Source organism: Coturnix japonica, chromosome 1, assembly GCF_054131305.1.
Source record: "Coturnix japonica strain WE chromosome 1, WE-NBRP24, whole genome shotgun sequence".
In the NCBI taxonomy this organism is placed as follows: domain Eukaryota; kingdom Metazoa; phylum Chordata; class Aves; order Galliformes; family Phasianidae; genus Coturnix; species Coturnix japonica.
In genome coordinates, this window is record NC_140663.1 from 53,394,527 (window position 1) to 53,414,779 (window position 20,253).

Sequence of the window (20,253 nt, forward strand, 5' to 3'; positions counted from 1 at the left end):
GTATTAGCAAGATGGGAACAGGGGCTCCTGATGACCAGGAATCTATTTTTTTAATGCATGCTACAAATTAATTATTGGAAGTGATAAAATCTCACCACTGCCAGAAACCTCTGAATGGATTCTATTTACTTTGTTTCCCACTCGCTGTTCCTCTCCCCACCCTATCCTGGGACAGTCTCAACTGGCCCATTCCATAGGATGCTCAGTTCTGACTCAGTGGGGATGCCCCACTTCAGCTTCCAGGGCCCATGGGTTGGGGTTTCTCACCTAGACATATGAAGCAAGGCCTCCAGCTTCACCTACAACACAAGTCCACAACCCCACGGGCTCGTGGTGCTGTCACCTTGTGCGATTGTGTCTGTGTGCAAACGCGCATACATTTCATACAGCAATCTGAAACTATCAGGCAGAAAAGACACAGGAGCCTGGCTGAGACCCATACAACTGTTATATTGGCGTCAGTCTAAAGAAAGCAATGATACATTGCTTTGGAAATTATCAAGAAATGTAAAAAATGCATTTGCCCTTTTTTTGTTGTTGTTGTTTTCATCATCGTTGTCATAGTCACTGGGGGCAGGGTTCTGAGTCAGAAAACAAAGCAGAAATAGATGCGGTTCTGTACATGGCACCTCTCTGGCTGTCCTTCCATGCTGGGTGAAGTGGGCAGGGTAACAAACCAGACTGGACCCTGCAGCAGCAGCATCCACGCCATCATCATCCGTATGTCCAGCTGAAGATACAGGTGATGCAAAAAAGGTCTGTGGACAGTGAAACTCCAGCTCTGGACCACGAGTTCCGCTTGCTTCCCTGTCACATCAGCCACACAGAATAAGGAAGAAAAAAGAAATGCACCCGGTGTGGCTGGCCCAGTACTGCCTGGAGTAATGAGCAGGAGTGGTAAAGGGATGAGGTTTGTTGTTTTGTAAGAAATGTCTTTAGTCTGCAGTGTACTCCTGCAAGTCAGAGATGCTCAGTGGCAAACAGCAGATCATCTTCCCCTTTCTTTCTTTCCTTCCTTCCACGCCACTCCTTGGCCATTGGTTCCTCCATGGCTTCCATCCACAGCACAGTGACTGTACCCACCATCTACTCCTGTGCACCGGGAGAGGAAGGACCCCTGGGTACTATGCCTGTCCCACTTCCATCACCCCCAGACTGCACCTCACCTGAAGGAGGCAGTAGCTCTTTGCTTAGACCTGTCACAATGTGCACGTTGCGTGTACCTCAAATGGAAATAACAAAAAAAAGCCACCCTCCCCAGAAAGAGAAAACTATGCAGCTGGCACCAGCAATGGCTGTACTGAACACCTGCTCCTCAGACAACACAAGGCATCTGCATGCTCTGCTAGCCATGCACTTCTCACTCTGCAGGACCTAAGCCATCTTCCAGCAGACTGCAAGGATTTCCCTGGCTATCGTCAGCTTTGACCCACGGGGGAGCCACAGCTTCACCAGCAATGTGCAGGGCACACTCCTTTCCTTTCTTCTCCTTCGCTTCAGGAAAAGTCCTAAAAGATGACAAGTACTGGCAGATATCCAGAATGCCCCTTACCTCTGCTCCTCTAGGCCAGTACTTTGTTAATCAGGAGCAAGGAGCACCTCTGCCTCTTAGTGGGAGGGCCAGGGGAACATTCTAGTGGAGGAAAATTAGATAGGGAGCCTCTTTGCTGCTTCCGTTTTCAGAAAACAACCAGCACAGCACTATTTCCTTTCAAGCAGATTTGGAGCACTGCAGAGCTAGCAACAGCAAACTCACAAAGGGAGAATTGCTCACATGCCAATCATGGTACAGACAAGAGGGATGGAAAAAATGAGGCTAACAGACTTCAGGTGGTTGCTTTCTCCAGGGACTTGGACTGGGACTGTGATGCCAGATGGTTGCTTAAGTGGGTTCACATTTCCCCAGCTTAAAAGGATTTGTTGGCAAGGCATCTTGAGCTGCTACTGGCCAGTTCAAAGTAACAAGAAAAAAGTGCACTTTCAAAAATATCTTCCACTATTTCTGCTTAATGGCCCCAGCAGAGTCAAGAATTAAACCCAAGGGCATTACGAAAATACATAATAAACGATGTAATCAAACATCTGTGAAGCTCACGACTGGAATGAAAGTTTAGCTCTGAGTCAGATCACACCTCTGAGTACTCATCTGCAAGTTTGTGAAACATCTTGAAAAGGGAGAAAATCAGCAGCAGTCTAGACAGAAATCAGCCGCATAAAATCTAATAATATCTCCCTGGTTTCTCAGCCGCTGTGTGCCATCGTGGAGTGAATCAGGAGAGGTTCATGCTCAGCAGCAGGGATATATGGCTGGGATATGCTGTGGCATCAGGTGTTTTGTGACCCATGTGCTAAGGTCTGGGAACATGCATGGAAACAGACAAAAGTCACTGAACATCTGTGTCATGACCAGACCACAGCAATTTTCCTAAGCAACAATCCAGAGTCTGTCCCTCACTTACCCAATGCTTTCAGTCCAGAGTTAGGCACATTTATTTTGCAAATGATTCTGCCATTTGCATTTGCTTATCCCACCATCCTGTTACAACTATCAGGATGAACTATCTAACCTCAATCTGCAAGCAGGTGCTTTTCCCCTCCCTGAATTGCTGGTGCCAGCTGAAGACATGGGATGAATCTTCCACATGGGCTTGGGTATCTCGCCACTCTCTCGTGGGAAGAGAGCTTTGGAGAGGCTGAGCAAAAGGAAAGAGAACAAAGCCTGAACAAAATGTCCCGGCCTCAGGAAGAAAGGTACTCTCTACCAACAAAGTCATCGTGCATATTTAAAGGGGTGAGGAGGAAGGGTAATGAACACAAGATATGCAAAATCAGTAACGTTCGACCTGTCAGTGAATTGCAGAATAGTTACTTACACCAGGTACACTTTGTTCATTGTACAAATTAAAAAAGGAAAAAAATAAAACAAAATATAGTACCCCTGTCCCCGACCACACGTAGAAAAGCACTTAAAAGTTCAAAGGTAAAGCTTGGCACATTCCAAATACGAAATGATTCACTTGACATGCAGCAAAATATACAAGAAGTGACTCTTTTTTTTTTTTTTTTTTTCTTTTTCTTTTAAAACAAACTGAATTCGATTTGATAATATTTGCTTGGCACAATTGCAATTCCTTTTAAAAAAATATTTGAAAAATACCGAAACTGACCTGAATTCAAGTATAACGGTTTCTTCAACAGAAACATCATCAATGCAATAAAACATCACACGGAATATATTGAAGCGTAACGCCTTCTGCTTGGTTGTTCCCCCAACCCCAATAATTTCTTTTTTTTTTTTTCTATACAGTTTTAATGCCAACACGACTTATGATTGTATTTTAAAATTAATATTATTGCATTGTTTTTGCATATCTTGTGGAACAGAAGATGCAAAGAGTTACTGGTTCCCCACCCGACAGCGGGCGCTGATTTGGCGCTGCATCCCAATGGCCCCATTGGTCCCTGGGACCTGTGGGGCTGTGCCAAGCGTGTTGCCCGCTGCCGTTCTATGATAACACAACAACAAAAAAAGGAAGTTTCGCTCGGTAGCAAATCAAATGACAGAGTCTTGGTGTACATAGTGGTCGGTAAAACTTGCCTACAGTGTTATGCTTCTACCAAATGCCAATGGAGAAAAGAACCTGGCTTAAATAAAACAACATGGTCAAACCAACGTAACATCTGCAAAGGTGAAAATAAACCCAAACAAAAAGGTAGGTGGTTACAGAACCTTGTAAACACTCCCTTCTCCCTCTGAAAAAATATAATAAAAATAAAATAGTCAAAATAAAAACCGCAACATGCTCTCAAGGAAACACCGAACTGCGGGACAAGAAGAAACCCGTGCCCAGCCACTCCCTGCTCTCCCATTGGCTGGCGCGGCTGTCTGTCTGAACTCCAATTGGTTGGCAGGTGACTTGCCCACGCTCAGGTTGGCTGGCGAGCGACCCTCGAGCTCTGATTGGCCAACAGCAGGAGCCGCTGCAGTCCCCATGCTCCCCTTTTGGCGGTGCTGTGTCCTCCGGGCCCAGGCAGCGGGGCCGGGGTGACTGGGGGCGGTGAGGCTCGGACAGAACATGTGCAAAATGATTTTTACAAGCAAAGTTGAAGGATGCCCGCTGGAGGCCGAGCGCGTTTGGCTGGGCCGCCCTTGGGAGGCAGTCATCGTGCCTTGTGCAGGGACTGGAAAAAGAGGGAGCTGACTCTCCTCCTGGGCACCGCGCTCATTCCAGGCGGACGCGTGCCGGGGTCCTATCCGCTCCTGACAAGTTCTCTGCCACCACCCAACTCTGCGACTCATCCCAACAGAAATGAATGAAGAACGCTGTTCCGGTTACTCCAGGTCACGAGAACAGTGAGGCACTTCTGAAACAAACCCATTAGGAACATTGAAACAAATAAAAAACCAGCATCGCTTCCAGCCCTGGCAACTACAGGCTGCTGATATAAATCCTGCTGTCCTTCAGCTCCTCCTGACTTTTTCTACAATCCGGGTTCTGCACCTCTTCCTCTTCCTCGCCTGCACTGTCCTGCCCTGCGTCCCTGCAGTGAACAAAAGGCAACAGGTTGCCATTGGGGCTCTGCTTGCTGTTACCATTGAGAATGTTGTCTGCTGCGTTTTCCATCTCTTCTATCGTCATGTCGCAGGCATCAGCGAGTTCCTGGGTCGTGACCTCAATGAACTTTGGATCTTGAGCAAACTGCACCAGTCCTTCCGAAATCAATACCTTCAGGAGGCGGCAGAACCAGAGACAAAAGCAGACATTAGCACTATGAGTTCCAGCCCTACTGCACCCATACAGCATCTCCCTGTTGGCCATGTTGGCCCCTCTCCTCCCACTCATGCTGCTGACCCTTGCTCAGAGATGGGTTTGGCTTTGCAGTGCATCCTGCCCTCCCAAGGGTCATGTTCCTACACTGGCCTCTGTACCACCCACGTCCCCATGCCACCGTGGCCTTACCGCTTCGACCAGGCTGCTGGCGCTGCCGTGGAACTGCCTGCTGCTCCCCGCTGTCTGGCTGGGGACGGTGAGGGACACTGGCCTGGCTCTCCTTGGGCTGCCACAGTCTGAGCTGTCGGGGAACCGGGAACTGCAGTGCACGGATGGGAAGCTGCTATTGAGCTTCTCGCTGGACTCAGCCCCCTCAAGGCGCAGCGTTGGGATGGGCTGCTGTGGCCAGCCTCGGCTGCAGGGTGTAGCAGGCGGTGTGGCACACAGCCGGGAGAACGTGGTAGGGGAATGGCTTCGCTGGAGGAGGGGGCTCAGGCCGGCCACTGCCAGTGCCTGCAGAGAGAGGGAGACACATAGAGTGAGGACTCACTCAGTCTGCTGGGCTGGGACAGCAGAGTGCTGGAGGATCTACCTGCATAAGGCCCAGAGTGTCTTGAGGCTTAAAACAGATGATCTTAGTGGTCTTTTCCAACTGTAATGACTCTTATGAGGCTGGAGAAATAGCTGCCAGCTCCTGGAATGGTTGGGATGTTTCTCTAAACTAATTTTGAAAGTTTTCCTTGAAGTGGTGTAGCTTGCATCAGTGCCAAGCACCAGACTTAGAGCTCTCAAGGCTGGACTTCTTCCACCCTGGGACACACCATGCTAACAGAAGGGACGAGCCCTGTGCCCCACAGCCCGGCCAGAAACACCACCTCTTCTCCACCGGTTGTGACAGAGCTTTGTTTTCCCACACTGTCACCACCCATACTGTTAACTTTTACTGCCAATTGCCCTGCTTTTTCTAAGCATCCATTGTAGAACCTGAACGGATACCAGATGTGAATTTTAGGTGTGTCTGCAGATGGCAACAATTATAAAAGCACCACTGGATTTTAAGGCATCTGCTGTGGGTGGGAGGATCAATATCTGATGATTGTACTTTGAGCCTTCCAGTCTTTCCCACAATTACATTCACAGCCCCTGAGTCATTCAGTCTCCTTTGATAACAAATTTCTCAAGAAGCCTCTTGCTGCACAGGGCTGATCTGATGCCTTATTCATGGTGGATGCTGCTTGTTCCATAAGCAATGCCATCAGAATCAGCAGCTCATCTCATGCAGCTCACTGCTGTCTAATACAAACAAAGGAATAAACACACAGAAAATACAAAATGTGGGTCTTGATCAGGTTGGAGTTTGTCTCTGCAACTTTAGCTGTCTCAAAGCAATGGTTTTAGTCCAAGCTAATTGGGCAGAGGCACACCAGAAGGCTCCTGCCTCTTGGATGCCTGCTTGAAAACGCTCTTTGAAGGATGAGACTTAGACAAGGCTTATTATACTTGCCCTTTGGAAATGCTGTTTCTCCCTGTTGACCACAGTGGGACCGAACTGACTGGTTTAAACTGGACAGCTAACTTTCAGATATCTGAAGTTAAGTCAAGCTCAATCCATCTGCCACTGAAATTCCAGTGAACTGCTGTCAGTGTGCTGTGCTGCTGATTTCAGTTGCAGACAAAAGAATCAATTATTGGTCACATGCAAAGTTTACCATGATCTTCTCAAGAATTATGTGCCAGAGTCCTATCGACAAATATTATCAAGGAAGAAAGCCGTTAAAAATTAATCATGTAAGTTACGGCCTGCAGGCTGTGATAGCATCAGCATTCCCTTAAACTGTGGGGACTTTAAGGAGAGCCCTAGATCTGTCAGGCAGAACAACAGAACTGAATTTTCAGCTTAGCAGAAACACATACAAGGTGTTTATCCAAAATGTAAGGTACCAAGGAGGTTAAAATAATCTCTTAGGGATTACTTTTTCAGCTATATATACATTCAGATATCATTACGCATCAGTATTTCATGAGAATCCTCCTTCAAGCACTGAGGAACAACTGAATCCATTGTACTTAGTAGAGGCAACATTTCTACTTTGTATTGTCATTTTAAGCACTTTTGGAGGCAGATGACTTTGTAAAGTACTAATACTGATGGGTATTGCCAGCTGGAAGCCAGATGCCAATTTAATTATGACGCTGCAGTCTGGCTGGGGGGTGCTGAGGTGGGTAGAGCTCTGTCCCTCTAGGTTTGGAATTGTATGGTGGGATGAGGCAGGACAAAGAAGCTCCATTTTCTTAGTACAGGTTGGAAGGAGGTGATTCTGCTGGCCGGGCAGGGTGAGAGGGTAGGAGGCATGTGTCCTGTAGGGCTGGCACTGCTATGGGGAAGGCAGGGAACTGTTCTCTGTACCCTGTCCCAAGAGATGCACTGCCACAGCTGGAGCTTTGTGCAGACCACTGCTTTCGTGAGCTTGATCCTTACAGTATAACTGGCTGCTCCCGCTGCCGGGAATGGAAACAAGAAAGCACAGAGCATCCTAGGTGCACTCAGCTCTCACTCCGCCAGCTGCTGTGACTTCTCATTCCTCCCTTCCCTGCCATGTGGCATTTTCTGCTCCCATGCCCCTGGGCGAGTACATGGAATAAGATGCCCCTGCATTGGTGCTGCCATTGGCACCTGTTTCTTTTATGGTAACAGTGATGTCATCAGAATAAAAGACACAAATCTACTCTGGACTATGACAGCTGGCTGACCGTCTAGATACATGCCTAAGCATACACTGGTATGTATGGTGTACACATACATGTACCTGCAGCTATGAAGGTCATAAGAGGCTGATAAATAACATGCAATCAGTTTATCTTTTAAACAATTAATTACCTTTACTGACTAGCTTTCATTAATATGAAGTTAGACTTGGCACATTTTATTCATATATGCACTATTGTCCAAGCCAGTGCAACTGCACAGCAGAGTGCAATTTGGGTAGTTACTTTTATCTGACAGCTAGGTTTCTATTTTACCTTTTAGTGGACATCTGGTAATGATAACTCTGATGGCTCTAAAGAATATGACCCTGTTACACCCTTCTGGGAATTATAAAAATCCTGAAATGAATGTGATAACAACTACATTTACTAAAATCTGGACCTGTAACATGGGTAAGAAATTATCTCAAAAGGTGTTTAAAAGTGGGCTGGGATGCAATGGGAGAGCACTGCACATAGTAGATTCTCAGTTGCATTGCTGGGCCCTTTGTGGTTATGAAAAGCTTACCTGATGATGTACCATTTGTAAAGGCAGAACTGTCTTCTGCGAGACATCTACGCCCTGGTTTTTCTGTCTCTTCAGACACTCTAAGTGAAAAGACGCTCGTCGACCTGAAACACCAATCACAAACAACCGTGTCCATCACTGGTATTATACTATTGATAATCTGAGTTCAATTTCATTTACTTCAGTCCCACTGGAGAGACGGCCAAGCCACAGTTAAGCTCTGTCTGCTTTCCCTCTACACCTTACCCTTTCACAGGTACTTGTATTTGTTGTTGTTGTGATTTTAATTTTCAAGACATTGCAAAACACAGTCAGGTGACATGGGCCAACTAACACAATTTTCCAAGCAGGTTGCAAGACAAAATTCTGGATGATTCTACGACTGTCCCAAGCAGTTAAAGTGTTCTCAAATCTTCCTGGTTCAGGCAAAAAACTTGGCAGGGCTGAAAGGGCAACTGAGGTCCTGGCACTATGCCTGGCCGTGTCCAATGTTCAGGAGGAGACATGTGGCTGCTCAGGTGACATTGGCCTCCCACTTGCATGTGACCTGTCTCCCTTATCAGCCAGACATACCACAGTTTATGAGGCTGTGTCTGTATCAAGATCAAGTGGAAGTGAACTAATTCAGTGGTTGAATTCACTGGTGAATTAAGTGTTGGGCATGTATAGATGAGGTGCTTTTAGTAAACTGAAAAGATCTTTTTTTAAAAGAAAATAAAACATTTTGGGAGTAACTATTAAAATATCCGCACTGTTTACTTGATACAAAAGTAAGCTTTACTTCTGTAATTAAGAGAAACATGCTTCCTATTTCAAAGTACAGCAAAGTACACGTATGCAAGCTTTACTTCTGGAGAATGGTAAATAAAACCATTATTTAAGGTAAAGCTGCATCTGCTGCTCTGTATTACAGCACAGAGAACTGATGCAGCCAAGGAGATGCTTTCTCTTTCTTGAAAACAAAGAAGAACAACAATGTAATAACGTATTACATCACTATCTATTCACTAGAATGTAGTTAATGCAGTATTGTATCAAGTAGTATCCGCAAATTTAGCCTTCCAGATAAAAACAGGATGCCTCATTGAGAAATATGTATTTTATTAACTTAAACTGAAATTCGCTGTTTTCCATGTTGCAGACAAAAGAGACAATCTCTCTTTTCTCCCTGCTGAATACACACAGAACAGAACACCATATACTCAAGGCCAGTCCACCCAGTGACTCCCTAGTGTTTGTTTGGAGAGCCTACAGAACTCTAATAAACTTCTCTAATTCATAAGAAGGTTTAATCAAACAGATCACATGGACTATCCAAACAACCACAGGTTTATCTAATGAATGAGTATAAAGTCAATAGAGTCCCCTGCGTGATCAGGACATCATGCATGCTATGGGATTCCTGATCTCAATATCTAAATATGACAACCACTGACACCCAGCCCCATATGTGCTGAGATTTCTCCAGCAAGATATAAGAACTCAGCCAAGGCAGAGGAGAGCATAGCTGGCATGTTGGGAAGGGACATTACCTAGTGCTGAGGAGCACAGAAACCCTTTCTTCGGAGAGTGCCGGGTGTCCTCTCCTTTGTTGTTTTCTGGTGGAGTAAGTTGTCTGTTTTCGTCATCTTGGTATGCGAGCCTGGAAGGGAGAGCAAAGGGATTCTAGAAAAGTAGCTCATATTGGACAGAATAATCCCTCTTCCATCAGGAAAGCCAGGAAGATCATGCTAACAAATGGATGCGAGCTAGCTAACAGGACCAGGTGAAGCAACAGAGACCGTGAGACAGGAATGCTCTAAATACGAGATGTGGGAGCATTAAGTAGTAGAATCATAGAATCACAGGATCACAGTATCATAGAATTGCTCAGGTTGGAAAGGATGTTAAAGATCCTCAAATCCAACGACAACCTAACCGAACAACCCTAATTCTAACAACCCTCTGCTAAATCATGCCCCTGAGCACCACACCCAAACAGTTTTTAAACACATCCAGAGATGGTGAAAGAAGTGAATGGTGGGGAGGCCCTGCCCATCCAGATATCTCATTCGGAGGAGAAGTAAAATCTCATGCAAAAGGTCCAAAAGGTCTCCCTTTCAACATTATTTTGTTATTTCTCAGGGCTGAACTGCCTTTTGTTTTTTTCTTTAAACTTTCTGATGTTTGAACTGTGTGATTAAAGTTTTCTGGCCTTATCCCATAAATTGAAAAATTTATAGAAAAATGTTACATCTTCCCACCTCTCCCCCTTAATTCCAGAACCACCCAAACACTTTGACTAAAGCTGCAAAGCTCACATTTCAGTAGAGAGCAGACTTGGTTCACTACAGTACTCAATGTCTTCATTCAAATTTTCATCATAAGTCTCATCCTGAGACACTTCCTCTTGGCAAACAATTGCCAGCTGGCTGTCTCTGGAACTGGAGCTAATGAGCAAAAAAGACAAGTCAAGATACAGAGATGGTAAAGAAAACCTGCTACAGAGACAAGAATGACAGGCTCCATCTGTCTCAGTTTATTACAATGCTGAAGAGCTTTCATAGAAAAATCAGTCACTGAACACAACTGCAGAGTTCACAAATACAGAAGCAACAACAACCACTGCCTGTGCCCTCTTTCAGAGGAAGTTTCTTAAGTCAGTACTGAGTGATACTGGAAACATTTTGTTGTCATTTGTGACTACATGTATTCTATACATGTGCATATCACCCTGAAAACTGTTCCGAGGCTGTGAACTTGAAGTATAATCTGATATGGGTTCTTGGAAATACAGCTTTTTATCTTGTTGCAAATGCTTTGGTTATGAACTTCAAAGAGAAGCCTCAATGACAGAGTAACCTTCTCAGCTCTGTGGTGTATAGTCTCTATCTCTCAAATCCTTCACTCTACATCTGCTGTCTGTTTTTGCCTCTTCTTTAGGTCCTCATTTCTTCCAGTGTTTTCTGACATTTCTTCCTTTCTTCTCATCACTAGCTGCAGAATGCTTCTATCTGAATTCATTTGATCTTTTCAAACTCCGTGGTGTAACAGCCCTTGTCTCCACTCTGTCCCTCTGATTTAAGTCACAGCCCTCATATTTCACTTCATTCTGAGTTTTTGTGTGAACATGGCAGGGTATATTGCACTGTGTTGTGTGCTGTGGCCAGAGAGTGTCTACATGTGTGATCCCAGCTAGAAAGCCTAAGAAAAAACAATTTAGAAACCAGCTAGAAAACATCTGTACAACATGGTGGGCAGAAAAGCTCCAAATTGGTGGTATTTTTGTGAGTTGTCACAGCAAACACTAAAACTCCTTTTTAACCTACTGATTCTAAAAAGAAGAGCTTATAGTCAGTATTAATTGGGATTTGAACTTTCAATGGGACATTCAGTGGGCCTTAAACCCAGAGAGTGTTAGAGCATGAGAGAGAACACGTACCGTCCCAATGCTTCGTAGTAGTGTGTCCTAATTCAAGGAAGGTGCACAAGGAAGCAAGGAGAGAAAAGAACACCATGTTAGCAGTGTCACATTGTACAAGTCAGCCAAGTGGGGGCAGCTGATAACACACTATGGCCTCCATAAGGTAGGCAGGAGGTAGACAAGCCATTAGATTCTTCACTTGAGTAACTACTTGAGTAATGTTGCACCCACAGAATTTCCTCCACCTTATTATCACCTTCAGTCCTGTTCTGGAGCAGCATTTATCCACCTTTTCACATTGTTCTCTGTCTTGAAAAACAATTTTCAGCTCAATCCTGTTTTTAATGAGCGACTAAAAAAAGAATACCCCACTGATAAAAAGAGACATTTCTTTTGCATTAGTCATCTATGCTTAGCCAGCCTGAAGAATGCCCAAAGAAGGGGATTTTCTTTGCTTTACTCAGTATTGCGTTTTCAAAAACCTTGCTTCTCTCCTTCCAGAATATCTTTGGTGACTGCATTACGGACATGATGCACTAAAGAAAAAACACAGACTTCCACAGATCTCCCTAACTCTTAAGAGATGAACCGTAGTTCCTTTTTCTTTCAGTTAACAGTTGATCAAACGCCTCCCTTTGGTGATAAGGGGGGTAATTAAGGCTTCCTTTGGTCTTTATAAAAGTTTCCTCATGACAAAGCCCAAAGAAATCAAGTGTTCTGATCAGTGAGGCTGCTGCAGCTTTGCAGTGGTCAGTGGATGCATATCTGATGCACTGTGGGTTTAGCACAAGTGGAGAACCTAGAAGGCTCAATCCAGCCTTCAGGCAGAGCAACAGGCAGGGTGACTTTAGCTAGGCAGCAGTACTTTGGTGCTGGCATGCATGTTGGTCCCCTGGGTCCATAGGCCCATTCTGAGCTGTGAAGCTTACCTTTTGGAAGGCAGTTTCCAAGGAGCTTCTTGCACACGTATGGTGGGTGACAGCGGAGTCCCATGGCCTTCCACTGTGCTGACAGTGCTGGGGTAGCTAGGTGGGCTTGGGAAGCGGCACAGGGCAGTATTGTTGGCATTGTTGATGTTTGCATTGGAGCCTGAAGATGAGTAGCTGCTGGGAGTGAAGGTGGAGTCCACCAACTTCTCATGAGATGGAGACTCGGTATCTCCCTGGTTGTTGCCAGACTTATTGATGTGCAAAGGTCTCTGGGTGGTGAATGTCTGAGGGAATGCACTCCTGCCATCACTTTGGTAATAGCTGACATGGTTTCCAAACAAGCCTCCGGCTCTCTGTTAGAGAAAAAAATAGTATTTTCCCTTTGTCAGTAAGAAGATGTGCAAGGGCCCTGGTATTTCCTGTTGAGCCTGTTTTTGAGGGAAAGAAAATGTGAGGACCAGCTTGGGCATTAAGGACACTGCTCTCTAAGCCAGAAACCCTGGACTTCTCTGACAGAGAGACCTCTACAGACAGGCTGTGAGTGTCACCTTTTAATGATATTTCATAGGACTGGCCTTGAAGACCTGGGAGTGAATGATTGGGTAAGGTGGCACGAATGAGGTTACTGCTCTCCGATCTTCACAGTACAGTTACAAAACAGTATTTAGACATAAGAGGGAATCTGAGAAGAGCACGAGTAGCTATCACCTGGAGGAAGAAATGAAGAAAGATTTAATAAGCCAGTCATATACTGTTTGGATGATGAATTACGGAAAGGACAGACATAATCTTTCTGTAAATGATTAGAAGGGGAGACAGGCCAAAGGAGAAGAAATACTACCAGAGGGTACAAATAGAAGGAACTGGGATGAAACAACAAAGATAATATTTAGATAATTGCTTGGGAAATTTTATTCAGGTCTGTAGGATTTCTGTTGGGCTCTGGGGTACATTTTGAAAGGATAATACTTGTGCCACTGAAAGGAAGACTAAAAAAAAAGCTGAAGTGTGTCTAGCTGCTGCTATATGGACAGGAAGATGGCTGAACTTAGTGTTTTCTCTGATACTTCAGCCGTTGTCATTCTGATTTTATTTAGATTTAATACAGTGCAAATGTCCAATAATAATAAAATGAGATAAAAACATGTAAGATTTGTAGGATCTGGTACCCTGACTCCACCAGTCTTTCTTGTCAGCTGAAATATAGACTGCACATAAAAAAAAACCCAGAACCCTTCAAGCTGCGCTACTGGTCTATCTTCAGCTTGTAGATTTGTTTAGCACTTACCCGGAAGATATCATCTTCAGAGGCAGCAGAAACAGCTTCTTTCATAGCCTTATCTAGCTCTTCCTCTGCTGTCAGGTCTCCAGAGATCGCTCGTCGGATCTCTGGACCAATGTCGTGAAGTGTGCGCAAACCAGCCTGCAAAACAGCAAACTGTAGAGCTTCATATCTCCGAGTGGTTATGTGAGGTATAAAAGCAATGCCATTTTTTTCTAAGCACTTAACATAGCATTGCCCAGCTTTTAGAAAAATATCAACAAATTCACTTATTTCATCTCCAACTTAGAGAGGGAGAAACTCGTAGCGATCCAACCCAGGAATGCTCTTAGTCTCTTGGTTCCATCAAAACAGGTCAAAGCCATAAATTGATGGGCCTGACTGAGCAAGTCTGCAAGCTTTCAACTTTGGCTTCTCAGATCCCCTACCAGAAGCCCTAGAGCAGCCACACTTCCAGCTGAACCATGTACTCATCACCTATGAGCACTTCTTCTTTTTAATTAGAAGCTTAAATAAGGATTTCAAAGCCAAACTTCTGACACCTGAATCTAGGCAGTGCTCAAACCCCTCACTGACTGGAGTCCACTCCAGGGAGGTATGTTTGATGCTTTGTCCATTGGATGGTCTTGGAACCCAGGTATGCTTTTGCTTTTTAGCTTATTTTGCCTCTTGGCAACATGCTGTCCCTGACCCTTTTACAGTGACTCTTTTCCAGTGGGGATAGCCCACTGCAGCCCCCAGAATGGCTGAGAAGGAATGGGGAGTCAAATGCCTCAACCGTATCACCCCTGTCCATTCTGTGCCCGCTTGTCACCTGCAAGGAGAGTGCGTTGCGCTGGGAAGGCTTGCCCACCAGGCCTTGTTCTTTGCGTTTTTTGAACTTCCGGAAATACTCTTGAATCAGGAAAGTGGCGTAGAACTTCCCAACAGTCACCTCATCATCTGGAAAGGGATAATTAAAAAAAAAAAAAAAAAAAAAAGAAGAATAAAAAAATAACCATATCATTTTAATTTATGTGTTTGCTAAGGTGAGACTTGCAGTTCAAAGCAGAAACACCAGGCTCCACAGTGCTTCTCTGCTACTTACAACACCAGTACACAGGGCTGAATGAAGGAAGGGACTGCTCCACAGTCAGAGCTTTACGTAAGCAAACAGGAGGTGAGGTGAACATTGTGTTTGGATAGATTGGTTTGGCTGGCAGAGAATGCCTATTGCTATGTATCTCTGGATGTACTTTGGTTATGGACAAGTGCCTCTAAGCTTTCTAGTCTCCAGTGCTGTTTTATTACTTAAGATCTTGCTGTAGTGGTAGCCTCCCAGTCTGGGTCAGCACAGGCTGCTTTCTATTCTGACAGCCTGGGGTAATGCATACTCCACGTCCGTTCTCACTAACGGCATCTGACTGACCATCCATCCCAGATCTGATCTTGCCCTTCTCTACACTGAAATTCTGTCTTGCTGTGTCTAGCATGGGTACAAGTGAAATAAAGTGATCACCTCTCCCCAAAAATGCAGTCATTGCTCAGTCCTTGCTATATGCTTATTCAAAACGAGCTGTTGAGCCATTTTTGCACCCAGCTTTTATTCAGGCAACTCTCCAAACCTGCTGGAAATTTTTATAAGATACAGTCCACTGAGTTCAGAAGAGGCTGAGCAAGGCTTCAAGATATGACTGCAGCTGTTAACAAGCTGACAAGTGGTATTTTACGTGATAGTCTCCAGCAAAACCTGGAAGGTCAGTGAAGGGACACAGTAGATGCCCATGCATTTGGGCTTCTAAGAAGTCTAGCAAAGGAGGAGCCCGGAGTCTTGGTGAATTACAGCCCAGGAGGGACGCTGCATAGAAACCTGCAGCAATCAGTTTCACCAGTTCTGACTGCTGAAGATAATCCCCATGTCCCTATTTCTCAGACAGGTAGAAAGCAGTTCTGTTAGTAAAAAATGAATTATAAGGCATACTAAAGGTGGGTTTGCTAAATGTAAAGAAATTAGGAGAAGGGGCTGCATCCCCGGCTTGAATGTAAGGTCATATATCTTCTACAGTCACATAAAGTCCACATTGCTCCTGGAGCTACTCAGTTCTGTTTGCTTCCTTTGTCCCCAGCAAAGCATTAAGTAATGCCCAAGGGAGCATATGCCTACAGCTGGAGTGGGGCAACAACGAGGAACGAAAATTTCAAACTCATATTTAAGTATCTGCCTTCCTCCCCTGATTTTTCAGCATATATATATATATGAATGTATACGTTGGTACAGGCAAAACCACATCTCAATCTGATGAAACATCCAGCCAGGTAAACAGGTAATAACAGTTTGTAGAAGTAAGCCTGACCCCTGTTCTCTACCTGATGATCAGGAGGTGCAGTAGGACATGTCAGGTAGGGAAATGACAGACATTCACAGACTGGGACAGCATCCTGCACTCACCACCTGCAGGAGGCACCACCTGGTCCAGCAGCTTCATACTGGTACGCTTCCAGATTTTCTTAATTATTGCTCTAAGCTCTTCATTGGCTTGCTCCAAGTTACCTGCAGGGTGAAAACCATCAGAGACAGGAATTAAGCCAGAGCCTGCAGAGGAGCAATTTCACACGTCTAGCATGGCAATCTCAGGAGGAAAGCACCAAAGCTTTTAAAGTGTTGGAAAGTTTTGGGCAAAGAGGTTCTCAGATGATTGCTGAAGTCCCCCTGCAAAGAGAGATTGTCTTCTTGAATATGCACAGTCATCTCAGGGTGAAGATGACTGTGTTACTACCTTAGTAAACCAGAAACAAGGGAACCACAACATTACTTTGTTCTGAATAGCAAAAATCTCATCCAGTACTTCCAAAATCTGAGATCCAGTGAAGGCTAGATATAATGACAATAGAGGTCAGTTAATGGGAAACTAACTACTCCTTGAAGAACACAAATAATTGTTGGTAAAGATTCAGCTAGTAGTCTGAAGATCTAAGCCTCCTTGTGGCCCTTTCCAGGAGTTACCTCATAGAATTGTAGAATTACAGAAGATACTGAGTTGGAGGGGACCCACAAGGTTCACTGATTCCAATTTCTGGCTCCACACAGCACCACCCAAAATTCAAACTCTATGGCTGAGAGCAGCATCCAAACACTCCTCAAATTCCAGCAGCCTGGGGCCATGCCCACAGCCCTGGGCAGCCCGTCCCATGCCCATCACCCTGTGGTGTAGACCCTGGCCCTGGCCCCCAGCTGCCCCTCCCCTGACACAGCTCCATGCTGTTCCCTCCAGCCCTATCGCTGTCACAGAGAGCAATGTTGGGGCTGGTGTACACCAGGGTACAGTTTGCCTTTTTGGCTGCCAGGGCACACTGCTGATGTTTAACTTGCCATCAGCCAGAATCCCCTGCTGCAAGTATAAACTACAAAGGACTAAACTACTGTATTTTCTTTCCAAGGGTGCTGTTCCTCCAACTTTTCTTCCTGCTCTGCAAGCACTAAGGCTCCTCCTCAGTGTGCTACACTAAGCCTCTGCATGACAGCAGCTCTCTTAATATGATGCAGTGAAGACATGAACATTAAATAACATTGTCAAGGATGAAACAGCTGGAAAGCGTCAAAGGCAGAAATATGACTCAGGAGGTTGAATTCCAAACTCCTGCCCTAACCACTTACAGGATCCTGCAAAGGAAAGAGCAAGCAGTCAGATGGTTTCCCAGGAGTTCACTGGTGATGACTCTGAGAGTCTAAGGCTAAGACAGATGAGAAATTCACGTCTTTTTTGGGCCTCTTTTTCATAAGACACAAGATGTTACATAGGGGTTGCAGTTTGCTTTTTCCTCAGGAGAGCTTCTTTGGCTACAGACAAGTTTTGCTTAGCACAAGATTTAAAGCCTTACTACCATGTTTTTAATCCCACAATTTTTATTTTTTATCTTGTTCTCTCCTGTGCCCGAAATGTAACATAGCTACTCCTGAGATGAGGACAAGCTGTGAATGACAGAACCACATGCTCTTTTAGAATATCCAATTAATCTATCATGCCAGGTTTTGACTCAGGATCAGTATCTTTCATTATAGAAGGACAAACTGAGCCCCAATTTTGCCTGCTTTCCCCTACTGGTCTAAGAAAATATATTAACAGTTTGTTTGCTTCCCATCTGACCTTAGGCCTACAACAGCACTATCACTGCAATATCATGTTAACTCATGTTAAGTGCTAGCTTTCTAGATAATATTGAGATAGAAACACTCCTTAGAAGACATTACTCCTTCAAACATCTTTACGCTGATTTTTTCTACCTAGTAGTGCATATTAATAACTGGGATCATTTTACACAAAATGTCATTGTATTCCAGCTTAGCACACTTTGGTATGAACATCGCTCAGCTACCCTTGCACTCAGCAAGCTTGTTACCTTCTGTCTTGATCCTCAGTGCAGTTCTGACCAGTGCAAAGAGAGTAGCATTGAACATGACAGTTCCATCGCTGTTCAGTGGCATATTCATGGAGACAAGGCGCTGTGGAATAAGGAAGAGAAAGAGAACAGTCATACTTTGTCCGGACTGAATTGCTCTTCCCTACTTATGCTACCCTGAAGACCTGCCACCCCTCTCAACTCAGAGGCCTCTGGGTTTGGTTACATGATCATAGGAATATGTGTCATATACAGCTTGTGTCCCAGCTACCTTGAGAGTTTGCCCTGGGATCTCTCCCACTGCTGGATACTCTGTTTTCTTCAATATGGCTATCACTTTCTACCCTTTGTTTCCCTAGTGGCCAGTAGGCATTTGAGAGTGGGTGCTGAGTACTGTTGCAGCTGCACAGTGAATTTCATAGAGACTAAGGGCATATATCTGAGGGAAGATGTAGCCTTTACCAGATCCTCCATCCTTACTTCTGCCTAGGGACATGAGTTAACACCAGGGTCTTGGTTTGAGCTCTTAATGCTTTAAGGGCTGATTTTGTTTGAGCTCTAACGCCTCTTTCATGCAATGGTATTTCTGTATATATGCCTTGGCCTTTGAATTGTGCTCTGAGATTGATAAAAACAACTGCAAGAGCCACATACAAACAATGGGACTTGCAAGTAGCTTCAAGGGAAGGAAGAAGAAAGATTACAAACACGTCTGTTTTCACTAGAGAGAATCTTCTCCATAGCTGGAGTCACATAACCAAAGAAATGAGTGAGACAGAAAATCTGTCCTTGGTATGTGTGTTCGATATCACAATTGCAGGTGACTCTGTCTTCTCCGAGCTGCTGTGTGACTTACTTTGCAAGCCACTCGGTGAGGGCAAAGCTTCCCGAAGCCCAGTGGAGGCTGAATCCGCCGGAGCAATGTCACCACGTCCAAGTGCTTAATCCGTCCCCTAAGGAAGAAAGAGTATTGAGTATCACCTTTTCTACAGGTGATCTGCTGAACCCTGTGTAGCTGCTGCTACAAGTACCACCAAGATCTTTCCAGGCCTGCCACCCTCTGTAACCTGGGTACTGCTGAAGGCATTATTTCAGGCTGCTGGCATTCAGTGCATTCCTCAGGATTTGCCCAACTCTCCCATCAATACAAAGCACACAGTTGTCAGTGATACACAAGTCAATACTTGCAATAATTGACTGGAGTGTTTTGAAAGCTGCAGTTCCCTCGTGCACAGATAGTTTAGTGTTCTCCCCACACCACTGATCTGCTCTAAATCTATGACTGCTTGTTTGGCTTCTGGCTGTAAGGCTACAGCAGTAGCAGAGGTGCAAAGGGTCTCTTTTTTTTTCCTCTAGCTTTCCTTTCCATTCCATGAGCCACTGCCTTTTGATGCTTGTTTATGCCTTGGGCTGTCACTGGGGCCAGTGCAAAACAAAGTCCTTAGGTGCCTCAACTGAGACAGCAGCAGTTGGATTTAAGTTTTGTAAATGGTATTTCAAAAGAAGGATTCTCTCAGGGAGACAGAAGGGACCATGGGACATTGAAGGGGAAGAGTTAAATAAGCACACCTATAGACAGCAGTGAATAGAATATTATTTGGTAAGGGGTTATCTGTTATATGGCTTCAGCTGTTGCAGTCTTGCCTTCAAACAAACACAACTAGAAGCACCTGTTTTGTAAGCTAACAGCGTATTTATTACAATGCTGTGCTTGCCCCCTAACAACACTGAAATTCTCTTTGGACAATCACCTGGATGGGAAGAGGTGTTTCAATTTAAATATCACTCTAATAATGTGACATGGCCTCACATACTGCAGAGCCTGAGCCCAGATTAATCTTGACACTGTCTCCTCATCCAAAACTGAAGAGATCTGCTTTTCATTCACGCTAAGATCTCTTTCCATGGATTCTGCATTATGGAAGGGACTTTGCAATTACAATTGTCAACTACATTGTTATGCAACAGGGATCTAAATGCACTTTAAGCCTAAGCATGTGTCAAGCAGAGCATGTAATACTGAATGTCAGTTAAGCTCTCGTGTGAGTCGTTCTTGTGTAACTTTAAATCCCTACAAGTCTGCTGATACAACCCTGCAGATCGTGTAATGCAGTCATGTGAAGCTACCAGTTTTGATGGGCCTATATGACACATGACAAAGTAGAGATTTGAGCACAGCAGCTCTTCTGTGAGTAGAAAGTCAAATAGAAGGGTCA

The 20,253-nt window shown here is 44.7% G+C and overlaps 1 protein-coding gene across 35 annotated transcripts in view; it reads right to left on the reverse strand.

Annotated features, from left to right (window-relative positions):
- Positions 1–430: 430 nt before the first annotated feature.
- Positions 431–20,253, reverse strand: part of CACNA1C (calcium voltage-gated channel subunit alpha1 C) — a 449,097-nt gene continuing 429,274 nt past the window's right edge. For 17 of the 35 annotated variants that reach the window (XM_085540251.1, XM_085540190.1, XM_085540210.1 and 14 more), the window contains 12 exons: positions 18,894–18,990; positions 18,038–18,140; positions 16,089–16,190; positions 14,475–14,602; positions 13,667–13,816; positions 12,379–12,731; positions 11,468–11,494; positions 10,347–10,475; positions 9,579–9,688; positions 8,047–8,150; positions 4,962–5,285; positions 431–4,727 (listed from right to left, as the gene is read on the reverse strand). In XM_085540251.1, the coding sequence (XP_085396377.1) occupies positions 4,431–4,727; positions 4,962–5,285; positions 8,047–8,150; positions 9,579–9,688; positions 10,347–10,475; positions 11,468–11,494; positions 12,379–12,731; positions 13,667–13,816; positions 14,475–14,602; positions 16,089–16,190; positions 18,038–18,140; positions 18,894–18,990 (1,924 nt within the window). In that variant the 3' untranslated portion in view covers positions 431–4,430. The remainder of the gene's footprint in view (positions 4,728–4,961; positions 5,286–8,046; positions 8,151–9,578; positions 9,689–10,346; positions 10,476–11,467; positions 11,495–12,378; positions 12,732–13,666; positions 13,817–14,474; positions 14,603–16,088; positions 16,191–18,037; positions 18,141–18,893; positions 18,991–20,253) is intronic. The other 18 variants (XM_085540267.1, XM_085540275.1, XM_085540160.1 and 15 more) reach the window with 6 other exon arrangements.